The sequence below is a fragment of the Fulmarus glacialis genome, unplaced genomic scaffold, assembly GCF_000690835.1.
Source record: "Fulmarus glacialis isolate BGI_N327 unplaced genomic scaffold, ASM69083v1 scaffold21099, whole genome shotgun sequence".
Classification (NCBI taxonomy): domain Eukaryota; kingdom Metazoa; phylum Chordata; class Aves; order Procellariiformes; family Procellariidae; genus Fulmarus; species Fulmarus glacialis.
In genome coordinates, this window is record NW_009231661.1 from 12,694 (window position 1) to 27,565 (window position 14,872).

General features: G+C 40.9%; 1 protein-coding gene across 1 annotated transcript; it reads right to left on the minus strand.

Moving 5' to 3' along the window:
* Positions 1-6,688: 6,688 nt before the first annotated feature.
* Positions 6,689-14,401, minus strand: LOC104081789 (WD repeat-containing protein C2orf44 homolog). The gene is made up of 3 exons (XM_009584657.1): positions 12,529-14,401; positions 9,704-9,821; positions 6,689-7,311 (listed from the first exon to the last, which is right to left on the minus strand). Exons 1-3 carry the CDS (start codon positions 14,386-14,388, stop codon positions 7,040-7,042), a joined length of 2,250 nt encoding a protein of 749 aa, XP_009582952.1. The 5' UTR covers positions 14,389-14,401; the 3' UTR covers positions 6,689-7,039.
* Positions 14,402-14,872: the final 471 nt, after the last annotated feature.

Below are 14,872 nucleotides of genomic sequence, written 5' to 3' on the forward strand. Positions count from 1 at the left end.
AAATAAATCTTATTTCCTAATCCATTTCTTGTCCCAAATGATGTTAGACAAGACTCTGAATTTCAGCTATGCCCTTCAGCTTTCTGTCCTCATTTTTGCTGCACTCTGCAATGGGTGGTTGAGGAAGGATTGCTCAGGTCCCGTGGAACTGACCGTCACTTGCTCAGCTTCACCCGGTGGAGGTACACTTTGGAGACCCAGCACCCATCCCCTGCCAGCTTGTCTTTGCTGATGTACGTGGAATCATCTACATTCAGCAAAGGCTCAAAAGAATTTCCTTCTCACTTCAGTATTCTCCATCATGGACTTTCATCTCTGTTTTACCTCGGGGATGTTTTCACCTGCCTTGGGCCAACTCAGGCCACCAGCTTGTCATCGTGATGATGGAACCAGGTTTATGCTGGCTGAGAAGTTTCTGTCCAAATCAGCTGCAGCCCATAAGTAAGTATTTTCCTTGTGTTTCCAAAACAAACTCACCCTTTGGTCACCTTCAAAGTCATTGAGAAGAGTCTGTACATTTGCCACATCTAGCAGCTTCAGAAATTCTGCCAGTGCCAGCCACGTCAGACTGTGAGTCTCGGTGCAGAGAGGTACCTGCTGACATCAGTGTGGGATGAATGCAAAACTGTAGCCACGTCTAGACCCCTGGCAAAGTCTCAGCTCTGCTGAGCTGGCCAGGCAGAGAGAATGGGCAACTCCAGAATTCCCAAAGTGACTCGTAGGGGTGAAAGCAGAGCCATAAGACAAACAAGCTCCCTAAAAACACCCTGCAATCCTCTCCTAAGGGCTTGTGGATTGACATCAATGACCGGGGGGAAAGATGTTGGATGTGGAGATCTGAATGCCACATGCAGAGCAGAGGAGACTCAGAGAATCAGTCAACACTTTCTGGTTACCAGATATTCACATGCTCAGCTTGTCCCTGATTCCCTGCCTGAGCCCCTCGTTACATAAAAGTGGATCAGTGGAAAAAACACCAAGAGATGATCAGGGACTGCAGCAAATGGGGTGGAATTTCAGTGCTGGGGGATTCCCAAGAACTGGACGGTCAGCAGAAGCAATGCTATAAAAGCAAAGACAGACGTATCTTAATTATTCTGGCTGCGCAACTGAAATAACGAGGAGCTTGGCAGAGGGCACAGTTAGAAAACATGCTGGGATATCCGCCTTCTCCATGTCATAGCACAGAAGGGAACGTGTTTTGGTCCCGGCGCTGTGAGTACTGGTTGCAGTCTTGGTGTCTGGGGACAGTAACAAGGCAATTCGGAAGTGCCTGATGGACCCGCTCTAACCGAGGAGAACCGGTAGGTGAGGGTAGGGTGTACTGCACAAGGAAATCACACTAGATACACAAAGAGAACCAGAGGTCAATCTTTCTTTTCCTTCACCTTTCTTTTCAGATCCCACCGCATTCTCTCTGGTTGCCAGCAGACAATGTTGTGCTTGTAGCCAAGGCGGACCTAGTAAAGGAAACTGTATGATAAATCCACGACTGAGACATTGCAGGGCAGGCTGAGTTCATCCAGAAATTAATTGAAACTGGACATAATTTTGGAGTAGTCAGTGGTGGCACTTGGTGAACACTGGTGTGCCTGTGGCCCCTGCATGGGTGGTTGCTCAGGGTCCCCAGAGAGCCAGATGTCCCTGGGGAAGAAATAAAGACTAATAGGAAAGAGGGACTTGGCTCTCATGGGACAAACCTGGCAACAGGTTTAATCCATCAAACCCATTTTGTGTTGGGCATAGACTGCTACTGGAAGATGATTCCCACCACCAGCTGGGGTTGGAATCCCACTACGAAAAAAAAACCAGAAGGAGCTGCTAGGGGTAAAGGAAGCACAGCACCTGCCCACGGTAGAAGAAATAGGATGGAGGAAAAAAACCCCTCACTTTCCAACTTGCTGCTGTACCTCTCCACTTTTCCTCTCCACTTGTTTCATTTGGAAGACTCACAGCTGGTAGCTGAGGATGAATGATTTGATTTGCTCCTGAAGCATAACGCTCCCACTGGGGATAAAGCAATGGAACCTGGTGGGATTTTGGCAGCAGAAGCTATACTTGATTTTTAAGGTTTCTGCCTTCAAGATGCTTTGATTTTTTTTTGTCTTTGATGCCTGGTTATGAGAAGCCATTTACTTGGTGTCGTGTTCTTGCATTCTGCAGAGCGGAAGGGCCAAGGATCTTTGGATGAGATGATTTGTCATCTACTGGTCTACGTGGTAGATGTAGTACTGGGCTTTGTGGCTTTGGCTTTCTTGCCTTTCCTTCCCCCTTGCTAGCAAGAGAGCAACAAAAAACAAGAAAAAAAAAGAAAAATAAGAGGTGCTGACAGTAAGTAAGTAAAACCATCTGAGATGAATTTCAGAACACCTGAGAAAAGGTGTTTTTTCCTGAAAACAACAAAAGTGGTTCTTAAAACAGAAAGAAAATCTTCATGCAGTGCAGTCCACTTTAACTGCAACTGCTCTGGGGCTGCTCAGTGGCCGTGGGAACAGCAGGAGTGGAGTCTCATGCTGCTGGGAGAAACTTCTAATAGAGGTTCCCAGCAGAGCCACCAACAAAGCTGCCCCGAGGACAGCTGACCAATGTAAAGAAGACATCATCCCTCAAGGCTTCAAATTATTGCTTAAAAACTCCCATGGCAGCTTTTCAATGCCATTAATTTAGTCTCCAACTTAATGCTTGCCAGCAGCCAGAGGACTACCATGAGCACAGACCTCATGTAGAGGCATTAGAGCTCTGGGTGAAGATGGTTATCAGCTCCTTCACTTCACCCAAGCATCTGGCTGACCTCATGGGAGACCCCAGCCCCGAGATTCCTTGTTGGGAAGCTACTTTGAAAGGGGACGATCCTCTGTTGTCTGGTCGGCATCAGTGCTCAGTGCTACTGCTGGATGTTTATGACTGTTACACATATGAAGAACATGTTGAAAGAAATTCCAGATACGGTCCATGGAGCATATGGATAATAGCTGTAATTAGAAGATATATTAGAAGATAGAAGTAATAAGCTATTAACTCCACATGACAATTAGACACATTATATATAATGACCATATTAGTGTACAACCAGCATAGCAATGTGTACATCTGAAAATGTGCTTATGAGGAAACGCACGTTATCCCAGGCTAATTTGTTTTTGTGACGTTGAAACGGTAGTTTTATCATACCTTCTTATTTTAGTAAGGTTTTAATTGATAGAAATACGTTGCAAGTTCTTTTAGTGGTTGCTTTTAGACCTAAAGGGCGCAACTGATAAAAGGACATTCACATTAATGCCTGGTTTATGAATGTTAATTCATCTTTTAAAGTTTGGGGATATTGTAAACAGAATAGAAGTCTCTGATTTGAGATGAAAAAGATTGATTTAAGGTTTTATCTTCTTCAAAGACAATGAGAGCACAGGGTTTCTTTGTACAGATTTGAACAAAATCCACATTCAATCAGAAGTTTCAGTGAAAGAAAATGAAATGAAAAGTCAATGCATTAAATTTAATACATGAAATACATGATTTTTAATAACATTTCATCAAAGAGATTTTGAAAACCATTAGTTGTGCGTTTCTGGATATAAACCTGAACGTAACAACGCTTCTCTCTTCAAGAACAAGGGAAATTCCAGCAAGTGCTTTTTATCTCCCATGTATGAATGTCTCCATCCCCAAGCTTACGTACATCAGACGCACCATTCCTTATCGTCACGGTACCAACTTGTAGCTTCTACAATTGTGAACACAGGAGAATTGACCAAAATGAAAACCAAGCTCAGAAAAAAGATTTAAAACCAGGTAAGTTAGGAACTTGCTTCAAATGCAACTCCCAGAACTCACGCTTTTCCACAGCAGGAGCGAGCCTGAAGTTGTCCTGAAGGTAAATAACAAAGCACGCAAGTAAGATAATGGCTCTAATCAGTTTTACATTAGTTTCTTCGCTCTTTTTCAGATGAGAGGTGTTAATTAAAATGAAGTTTAAAATCTCTAAGGTTTTGCGTATGTGTTTTGGTTGGTTTTTTTTTTATGTAATCTTTTCTAAATCTTTTGATGAACTGGAAGAAGTAAGCTGTTTATCCCACTGAATTTATTCATAAATAATACTTGGGACACTTGTAGCATTACACCTCACATAACCTGTACAAAAGGTCATTATTAATCCATATTACAGTTCAGCTGAAACAGAAGAAGTACTTAATTTACCAACGCTATCTCAGCAAGAGAGCAACAGCCTTAGTTGCAGATTCTGCTCGTTCCTGCCCCAGCCCCCTGCGTTAGACCGTGGTGACTTGCAACTGCTTGCACATCCCTCTCCAAAGTTTTCAGCGTTGAGAAGTAAAAGTCTCATTACCATTAGTATTATGCTTGGAACATCTTCCACGATTTGGGCCTTTGTTTCCCATTCAGCTTTGGTGCAGACCAGCCCGGAGGTTTAGAAATGACTTCTTGATTAAGGATAATTAAGCAATTCTCTTAATGTGAGGATTTAATTCTTCTGAGATTCCTAGGGTTGTATTTCAAATGCAATATTTGTCTACATGCACACAACACACCATGAATAGCAAGTGTAATCCCTTGACCAAACTATTAACGGCTTTTAGTGGGTGACTTGCACTTGCTGTGTCTGCTCTAGTTGCCCGACACGGCAATGCCCTGCGCGCGGGTAGTTCCCCGTGCTCACCCGGGCAGCTGGAAGGGTCCTACAAATCCGTCTGGTGCAACTTTAGACTGAGCACGCTTCTGGTGGGTGACACTGTCTTTCATCAATTTAGAAATAATACAAATATATAATAATTCCAAAACAAGCAGCTAATTTTTATACGCTGTTTGGCTGCATAGCCAAATTACAGAAGCAGCATTTGAGGCATGTGCAATTCAAAGCACCCTCTCGGGTGAACGGGGCAATGCAGGTGGCAGAGGTTTCCTGCAGAACCAAGAGCGCTCAGCCCTAACCCTCTCCTCCCGTGGGTCAGTGGGATGCTGAAACCAGGAACTGGCATGAAAAAGGACCGTCCCCAGCATCCAGCCTGCTTTGAACGTGCAGCCGGTGCTGAGGCTCTGAATTCAATGACTTTCTGGTAAGACTAACAGTGATTGTGGACCACCTCCTGATTAGACAGCGGCAATTACTGACAACAGGTGCTTGTTACGTACCGGGTGAAGCCCACAATCACCAAATTATATTACCTGGTTTCCTCCTCCCCTGTTCGTCAAAAGCTGTTAACGTCTAGTCGCACCACACAACACTGAGTGCTCTTGGCAGCTTTCGAAAATATTGTGTCTTTAATATTGTATTTTGTGGACAGATGATTTTTTGACAGTGGCTAAATTTCCAAATAGGCACTAAAAAAAAGATATTATATTGGTCCTAAAACAGCAGCTCCGATTCTATAATCGTGTTACTTGATCCCTTCTCCACAGTAAGTGCCACTGTGAAAGCCTGATAAACTGCTTAATGTTATCACGCTTTAAATTTATGGGTAGCAATCTTGGATTACTGTCTTTTTTTCAGTGCTGCAATCCACGCTACATAAACTTGTGCTGTTTTCTAAATTTCACCTTTGCATTTTCTCTTTCTCTCTCTCTCACTACAAAAGCCCACAGAACATTTTCTTCTGTCAGCCTTTAAATTGGATGGTCTCAAGGTGACGATTACTGGACTTCCCTTCTGCCCATTCAGCATGTATTAGCTATCAAAATTAAAACAGACGTATTGAAGGCAATGTTGTTAATATTGACAGTATTGTCTCAAAGGTAATAGAAAAATTTCAATATGAAGACAAGAGATGTTTAGAAATAGTAACTAGCAAATGGTCAGTTATTCAAATGTAACTGAAGTCATTTTATGCCTACAACAACGTACTGGGTCTGGCTGGGATGGAGTTTGTTTTCTTCATGGCAGCCTGCATCGGGTCGGATCTGTGACCAAAACAGTCTTGATGACACACCGATGTTTTGGCTATTGCTGAGCAGAGCTTGCGAGGCATCAAGGCTGTCTCTTTTTCCTGCTCTGTCCCACCAGCGAGGAGGCTGGGGGTGCACGAGAAGCTGGGAGGGGACACAAACGGGACAGTGACCCCAGCCGACCGAAGGGATATTCCATACCATATGACGTCATGCTCAGCAATAAAAGCTGCGAGAAAGGAGAAAGGGGAGGATGTTCAGAGTCATGGCGCTCATTTTCCCAAGTAACCGTTATACCTGGTGAAGCCTGGCTTTCCCGTAAGCTGCTGAACACCTGCCTGCCAATGGGAGGTACTGAATAAACTCCTTATTTTGCTTCACTTGCACACAGAGCTTCTGTTTTACTTATTAAACTGCCTTTATCTCAACCCACGAGTTGTTCTTGCTTTCGCCGGTCCAATTCTCTCCCCCATCCTGCACAGGGGAGTGAGTGAGCGGCTGGGTGGGGGCTCAGCTGCCAGCTGGGCTCAACCCTCCGCAAAAGATGACACAGAGAAGCAAGCACAGAGAGGCATTACTGGTGGGCACAGGAGGGGAAAAGGGTCTTGCTTCTACACGCTATGGACATGCCACATGACCGTACTTTGTCCCAAACTCCATATACCTAAACTAGTGCTTACACCCTTACTAACACCAGTGCAAACACACATGCACGTCTGCAGATGCTATTTCTAAACAACAGTAGTATAATATTTCAGGCTTTGACAGAAGTGAGGAAATGGGGGGCAATGCAGTGTTTTCAAGGATTTCTTTATTATGCAAGTTTACTACCATCTAAAAACACCAACATTAAAGACCAAGATGGAAACTTTAGCTCGGAAGCTTGTAAGAACACGCGTTTTCAACCACTGATACAAAGACCTGGTCTATACTGCAAGAGGCATATTTAAAAAACACTGCTCAGTATAAAAAAAAGTTAATGGTTCCAAGGATCAAATGAATAATTTACAGTGATATGCCACAAAAAAATTATGGAAGTCCAACAGAGATTTGAGACAGACTGTTGTTTAGAATTTGCAGTCCTGTACAGTAAATTTAGAAGTCTCCCATCGTAAGACAGGCATTACAAAATCACTGTCAAAAATTACATTTTACTGCTGGGCTGTTCTGAAGGACTGCTGCTATCTAAAGTCTTGGAGGAGCAGTCTCTGAGGACTTCCAAAGAACTCGTGATATCCAGACTTTCAGAAGAATTGGGTCTACACCCTTCTGTAGAACTGATGATGTCCAAAGTTTTCGAAGAACGGGCACTGTAGCCTTTTGTACTGGCATCTCTTACGACTATCTCCTGCGTGGGTGTAAACATTAACGGAACAAAGCCCTCACTGTCGGCTGTGAGAACAATCCAAGATGAACCTGTGAAGACACATAAATGTCTGTTTATAAGTTTTCCTGTAATTAGGTATGTTTAAGGTATAAAACATATTTCTTCTAAAATTAAAGTTAAATGCTTCTGTATGTTTACAGTTTTTCTAGCAAGAAAAAAAAAGTATGGGGAAATACAGGTTGTATAATCCCCAAAATAAAGGACAGTTAACAACTATGCGAAACAGCTTTCTGACCAATTTTGCCACTAGGAGATGAGACTATAATAAATGCACGCCTCTAATGAGGAGGAGGAATGAAATTCTGAACAGAGTTCATAAGCATCCAGACTTGCTTTTAATTAGGTATTCATAAGCTACTTCACAGTGCTTAAGCTGTGCAGATACTGTAAAAAGCAGAAATTTATTAAATTAGATGACAAATTAATATAATAAAAACAATTTAGAAACAGCTTCTATTATGTAATTTCAATATAATTAATTCCAATAAATACAAGGAAGAAATACATACTATATATTGTACTATACTGCACAAACCCCATGCCTCTGGTCCACCTGCTATTTGACTTCACATCATCATTAGCATTATTTTTACAATTTGAAATTGTTTACTGAATCTGAAACAGACTTCGACCAATTCATACAAACCAGAAATTTTCATACTTGTATCTGTTAAGTTGATGAAGAAATAAAATAGGCTCGTGAGGGGTGAGGGAATTCAGAGAAACATTTCCAGCTGTTTGTACATTTACATTATGTAACTTCATGTCACAAGTAAGGTCATGAGAAGATTGTAGCTTAAAAGCATGCAACCCTTTAATCTTTTGGCTTAATATCCCATTTGGACCAAACTTTAAAATCAGTACAATTCAGGAATCTGAAAATATCATTCCTTCTTTGCCCATCTATCTAGTAATAGTTGTAAAATTAATAAAGAAACCTACTGTTAACACTGTTTGCTTTTAAACTTTATCTAGCAAGGTTAGTCGTATGCATGATGATTACTCATTCCTGGGCAATCAATTCTGTTAAGTTTACATTTTTAAGCTAAAAATGAGAAGTCGAAACTAAGGCAGGTAATGGGGACATTTTTCCTGCCAGAAAGAGAAGTTGTTCAAGTCTTATAGCTCAAAATAAAATTCCAGTCTGAAAAATTAAGAGATCAGTATCTACAAAACTGCTCACTGTTATCACTGGGTACATCACACATTTCTGGGTTGTGCCACAACATTATTAAAACAGTCACTGTGTTTCAATGCAGGTAACTGATCCTGCAATAGGAAAACTACAAACTAATGTACGATAGCGGTAGGAACCTTTTCAAGATTCAATTGCTAGTGAATTATCCGACTACAGTTTTATCTAGGTATTGGAATACTAAACATATACCAACAACTAGTTAAAGAAAAATAAAACTTGCACAATGATAAGAACAGCAGCCTTAAGGCTTTGGGATAGTCGCTCAGTAATCTGCAAGCAGGCAGACAGCAGACACGGTAGGCAAGTAGCTGGAACATAGTACAGAGAATATCTGTAGTAGTGAGAGATCATATCCCAAAAGTATGTTTCCTACCTTTGCCAAAAGTAAGACGCTTAGAACTGACATGTACATAGGATATCCACAGGATGAATGGATAACCGCAGAGAAGACCACAGCAAAAACTGAAGTGAAATGCACCGCTAAAATTTATAGCACTACTTTTGTGTTTATAAAAAACTATAGGATTTCTTAAACGAGACCAGATGCTGGAATTACAGATTAAAATGTAGAAAACTGTATTCCAAAACCACCAGTAGCTGGAATATAGTACAGAGAATATCTGTAGTAGCAAGAGATATCCCAAAAGTATGTTTCCTACCTTAGCTAAAAGTCAGACACTTAGAACTGACATGTACATAGGATATCCACAGGATGAATGGATAACCGCAGAGAAGACCACAGCAAAAACTGAAGTGAAATGCACCGCTAAAATTTATAGCGCTACTTTTGTGTTTATAAAAAACTATAGGATTTCTTAAACGAGACCAGATGCTGGAATTACAGATTAAAATGTAGAAAACTGTATTCCAAAACCACCAGTCAAGACTAATCTCCTCATTACTCAGAATTCTCTATTTAGAATACCTGAAAACATAAACAAAATACTGTGTGACAGTAATTTTCCTGTGTAACTAGCTACTTGATAAGAGGGTATCAATACGTAAAAGTTTGCTCATTTTTTTTTTATAATGTAAAGATTCTTCTCAGTAAAAGCCCAGAGAAGAATCTTTATGTTATAAAAGAAATGAGCAAAATTTTATTAATAATCTTTCATTATTCATTCCTTGGTTTTTTTCCAGATGGGATTATGCATATTGCTACTGCTCACCGAGAATGTTGCATGTGTTTAAAGTGTTTGTATTATCGGATAATTACAACATACCGTGTTGCATTTCTACAAGAGAGAGATTGAATATCTGCTGGACTATATTCAGACGGAGTTTACCACCACAAAGAATAACAGCTCGTCTTTCATCTGAATCACTTCTGGAAAGTTGCTTCTGTAAATTCAAGAAAGAATCATTAGATACTGTGGTGTATATTAAGAGATGTCAAAATGGCATTAATCAAAACAGGATCACAGACATGCCTTCAACTACACCATTTACAGAAAGTCAAACGCTACATTCACTTAGACCCATTTGCAAGATTTATACTTTAAAGTCTCAGTTCTCAAAGAAATGATCTGTGAGTGATAGCAGCAAGTAACTGTGCTAATTCAGCACGTGTCAGAACAACAGGAGAGGAAATCATGCATTGCTGCTGAAGAAACCATGAGCTTGATCCACAGCGCAATCCTGACACTCATCCTACCACCTGTGAGGGACATTTTTTCCTGGGGAGTCTGTAAAGCTGCAGGTTTTCCATCCTGCCCCCTCCCTGATCCACAGCTTAAGAAGAGGTGACAACTCCTGCCCATGAATGTTTGGGACCAGGAACAGACTAACAAATCACAAGGGCTTGTTTGTCTCACCTCTGACCATCACTGCCCCCAGCCTTAAAATCCAAAAAGCGTCTTCAAAGAATATCCCCCACGGGGCAGAGCAAAGCATTTTTAAAATCTGCAAAAGATCAGTTGTTACCAAAACTACAAACTCTGTCTCTGCATAGGATAAAATTCACGCAACCATGTCACTTCCCAGAGAAGCCTTGCTAACATCTCTGGGTCACGACAAAAACACGATAAAGTAAATTCTGACTCCTTTCCTATGCTGTGGAGGGACCCATCCATCTGCAAGGAGCGCGTATGGTAGAGGGGAGGTTGGAGATGTACACGTGCTCTTTGCTCCCTGCACTGATAAACTCTGCCCTCTCAAAGACACTGCTTATTTGGGACATTTTGGGTTTCCTTAACATTTTGTAAAATACAGCTAATAACTTGGGCAGTAGAGAAACAATTGGGGCTCAGCACATGAGGTGAGGATCCCTCTTTGCCTGTTAATGATTTCTGAATCAAATATACTCTGGGTAAAGTTAAAACACAGCATTTTCTGCCAGGCTTTCCAATGTCACTTGTAATTCAAAAGTCAAACGCTTTTCTTGCCACAAATCATCAGTGATCAAAATATGGAGACAAAATTATAGCATTACTTTAATTTGCGAAGCATCCCCACGCAAGCGTAGCTAATCTAGCTCTTGGAACACCAAGACAAGCTGATATGTAACCCAATTTCAAATATATGTAAAAAGAGAGCTGAATATAAAAATGTAACAAAGATTTGTGCTACCTCAAATTAAAGTAGGCATCTAAACAAACACCTCAGATAAACAAGACACCAGACTTGCTAAAGGAAACTTTCACTTTTCAGAGTAATGCCCCATACATAGTTAAGACTTGAGAGATCTAGAAAAATTAGAGTTATTACAATTATTAAATGTTACAATGGAAAATAGCAAAGAGAGTGAGGGAATATGATCTAGGACCTAAGAGTTCAATGCTACAAAAGTTGATAATAATAATTTTTTGCAATAATAAAGCTGAAAAATCAGAGCTTATTGAAAGAAAAACAGCAGTTCAAAATACTTTGAATACTGACTAAGGTTTATTAATCTGAATTCTAGAAGAGACCTAGAAGATTTGTGCCATGTTTTGGTAATCAGGTAACTTACGCTTTCTAGCATGAGATTTGGAAGTGCCTTCTTTCAGCCAAGGAAAGTGTCTTTCACATGAAATTTGATTTTAAATCCATTTTTAAGCTATGTTAATGGAATTATCTATCGTGTCCCAAAGGGTCTCTTTTCCTTCTCAGATGGTGCTCTCAATACTAATTAGCAACATTTCAGTTTCAGAGCCAAAGCATTTTTCTTGTTTTATTTCAGTCTCCATTATTTTACTTGTTCTCACAGGAGAACAAGAGATTGATACCAATTCCCATACATGGAAATTTTCACTTGACTCAATTTCTAAACAGAAAGCTTCAGAAGCTGCCTAGGAAAAACATTCCTTTCCTAGAACTTCATAGGAGTCTTCAATTCTGCAACTGAACTGTCAGGTGTGGGTTCTCTGGAGCCCCACCAGCCTCTGTGCAGAAGGAGAAGGTACGCCTGCCCGGTCAGAGCCAAGGAGCTCAGCCCAGCGCGAGGTGGGGACAGGGAGCTGCACATTCCCGAATATTACTTCGCTTTAAAAACACTGAAAGCCTGCAGAGTAATGGGACTTGTAACATTAGTCCCACCTACAGGAACAGGATGGAAATCTAATGCTATTGACCATTACATGATAACGGTCTTTTTTTCCCAGGAATGCTCTGTTTTTACCACTGGTACAGGTAACTGCGCGAGAATGAAAGCACTACTACAGCATCTACTGAAATGGCAACAATTTCAGACACATTACTTTAAGTTTAGTTTAAAAAATTATCTGAAATATTTCCCTCATTCTATCTCCCATCAGAGAAAAACACAAATACATACTTTTAAAATAACTGTAAATAGGGACTAAAATGCAATTACAGTAAGAGCAGGGAAGAAGGACAACAAAAACAAGCCAGGCTTACGTAAAGCCTAAATAAGTCTAAGTAAGACTCCTATCAGTTTCACCTGCATGCAGTGAGATCATTCATATGTACCGAATTTGCATGTACTAAACATTCACAGGATGTCATCCTTCCTGCGCACAATCTAACAGGAGTTCGTGTTTTAAATCCGTACAAAGAACATACATCCATTAAGAGATTTTATCATTAAGGCTCCCAGTATTAAAATTACCTGGCAGGTGACGTTAATAAAAGAGGGTTCCTGAGAAGATGGGTAGACTGGAAGATTTCTCTTCCCAGATTTTAGCAGCTCAGTTAACTCAGAGAGATGATGCTGTAATTCTGTGAAGTTACCAGACAGTTTTTCTACATTTTTCGAAAAGTAACTCGCCTCCTTTTCACTTAATAGGTTATTCTTGTAAGAATTCAGTATTTTGGAAGCTGCATCTGCCTGCCTTTTTGGGGATGTTGGCTTGTTAGAAAACGCCAGCGATGTGGCAGACAGTGCCACAGCCCGATTAACTGGTTCGGCATCGAGAGACTCAACAGCTGGAGGAAAATTCATGGAAATCTTTTTATCTTTGAGGTCACTCATGTTCAACAAGCTTTGTTCATAAACAGGACTCTTAATTTCTTCAATGAGTTTCCTTCTGCTGGCAGGGGACTGAATGGCAGCACAATCTGGTATCAGGAGTCCACGGCTGAGAGGGTGAACATCTGCAGAGAGATTATGAGGTATGTTTGAAAGGTTCAAATTGGAGCTCCCATTAACTGATGCAGATGTGGAAGGACCCATTTCAAATATTAGTTCCTTAATCATCAATCGGATCATATATTTGTCTGACCTTGAAGAGGGAAGAAATGCAGGGTCAGTGAATTTTTGTCTTCCAACCAGTATCAGTAACAATTTATTGGTCAAGAAGCACAAACCCTTTGGCTTCTCATTTTTCTCTAGCTGAATTTGTTGAATATTGGGTAAATTGGATGAAGTCAGTGAATAGACTAAAATAATGTTACAAGTATTGGAGGCAACTGATACAGTTTGAGTTTTGGGGTCAAAAGCCATTATATCAGGAACCAGAATGCCTGGGATGCTAACTTTTTTGGTAGAGGTAACCTTTCTTTCAAAAGTCACCAAGATGAGATGCGAAGAATCTTGGCCACTTCCCGTTAGGTAGTCCTTGGGCCTCAGATGAAGAAGAGGGCTGGAATCAGCACCCTGCTTGCTAGAAAGTATGTGAGTAAGATCCACAGGAGATGTAACTACAGACAAGGGCTTCTCAGAGTCCAGTGATTTTCTCCCCCCATCCATGGAATACTCTTCCTCACCGCATAAGCTGGACTGCGAGGGGAAGGACTCTGTTTCACTGCTCGCTGGAACTTCAAATGCAACACCAGCATTTAAGCCACAGATCTTGTCTAGAGGAAGCTCGGTGGCAACAGCAACTTGGAAATTCAGAGTAGCTTCCACAGCACAGATGTAGCCTCCCACATCAAAGATTGGGCAAAAAGAACAAGCATTCAGTGTTTTCTGAGCATCATCCCAAATATAAGAATGAAGGGCACTGCCTACTCCCACTACTAAGCGATTGCCTTCCTTCGTCCAACAAGCGCAGTGGATGAGACCGCTACCTTTAATATCTGCTTTGATTCTTGAGTTGTTGAGATGAACAGAGTGCAAGACGGAGGCATCCCGTGTAGTTAGCACAGCCAAGATCTCCTTCTTCGGATGCCATACGCAGCCTTGGGGGAGCACTGGAAATGGCTCGCTGATGTCGCATATCTGAGAAACTAAGAGCTTATTTCTTTCTGTAACATTAAAACAGAGCTGCCAAATGGTGATATGCTTTTTATGTTGAACAGCGAGCAGAGCTGGGGCATCAGGGGGACATGGGCCCCAGTAGAGTCCATGGACATGTTCAAACTGACCGACAACACTCGAGTCACCAAATTTTGGTTCTCCATTATGAAGGTGTAAAGAAGTTAGTATCACCTGTTTCCCATCTGTCCAGGCAATACCATGCACAGGGTGAATTGCTTGGTGTAAGGCATTAAGGCCAGTTCTCAGAAGCTTCGCCTTTCCTAGCTCCATGATTTTTAATGTGAGACATCTAAACAAATTAGAATGAAAAGAAAAAAAAATTTATTGTGGAGGATAGAGGACAATACCTGTACGATTATTTAGCTTATGACCCTGCCAATGCTGGACTCTTCCTTCCAGTGAAGTCAATATACTCATAATGTTTATCTATGCTTAATCCCCAACTCTAGATTTTTTTTGTTTATGATGTTTCCACAATGAAATGCAATTTTAAGAGAAAGAAACTTTGCTGTTTACATACGCTTAGTCTGCTGCATTTTCATCACAAGAACAGTCCTTTCATTCTAATCGACAGGTTGCTGCTTCTCAGAATATTTTTTAATTACTTCAGCATTAAAAATTTTCAAAATATCGCCTCTAACTCTCAGTTTCATGGACCATTTGTGGTCAGATAAAGTAATCCCTTACAAGCATAACCAAGCATTAATGTATTAGTTACAAAGCTGATACTGTATTAAGTGGGTGAGAACGAGGC

What these genes read in the sequence shown, in the direction of transcription:
- LOC104081789 (XM_009584657.1), bottom strand. Translation starts at nt 14,388, where the DNA reads ATGGAGCTAGGAAAGGCGAAGCTTCTGAGAACTGGCCTTAATGCCTTA. An exon ending in TTATTAACGTCACCTGCCAG is followed by an intron (nt 9,822 to 12,528) that starts GTAATTTTAATA and finishes TTGAATTTACAG; the next exon opens with AAGCAACTTTCCAGAAGTGA. An exon ending in TCTTGTAGAAATGCAACACG is followed by an intron (nt 7,312 to 9,703) that starts GTATGTTGTAAT and finishes GTGTCTTCACAG; the next exon opens with GTTCATCTTGGATTGTTCTC.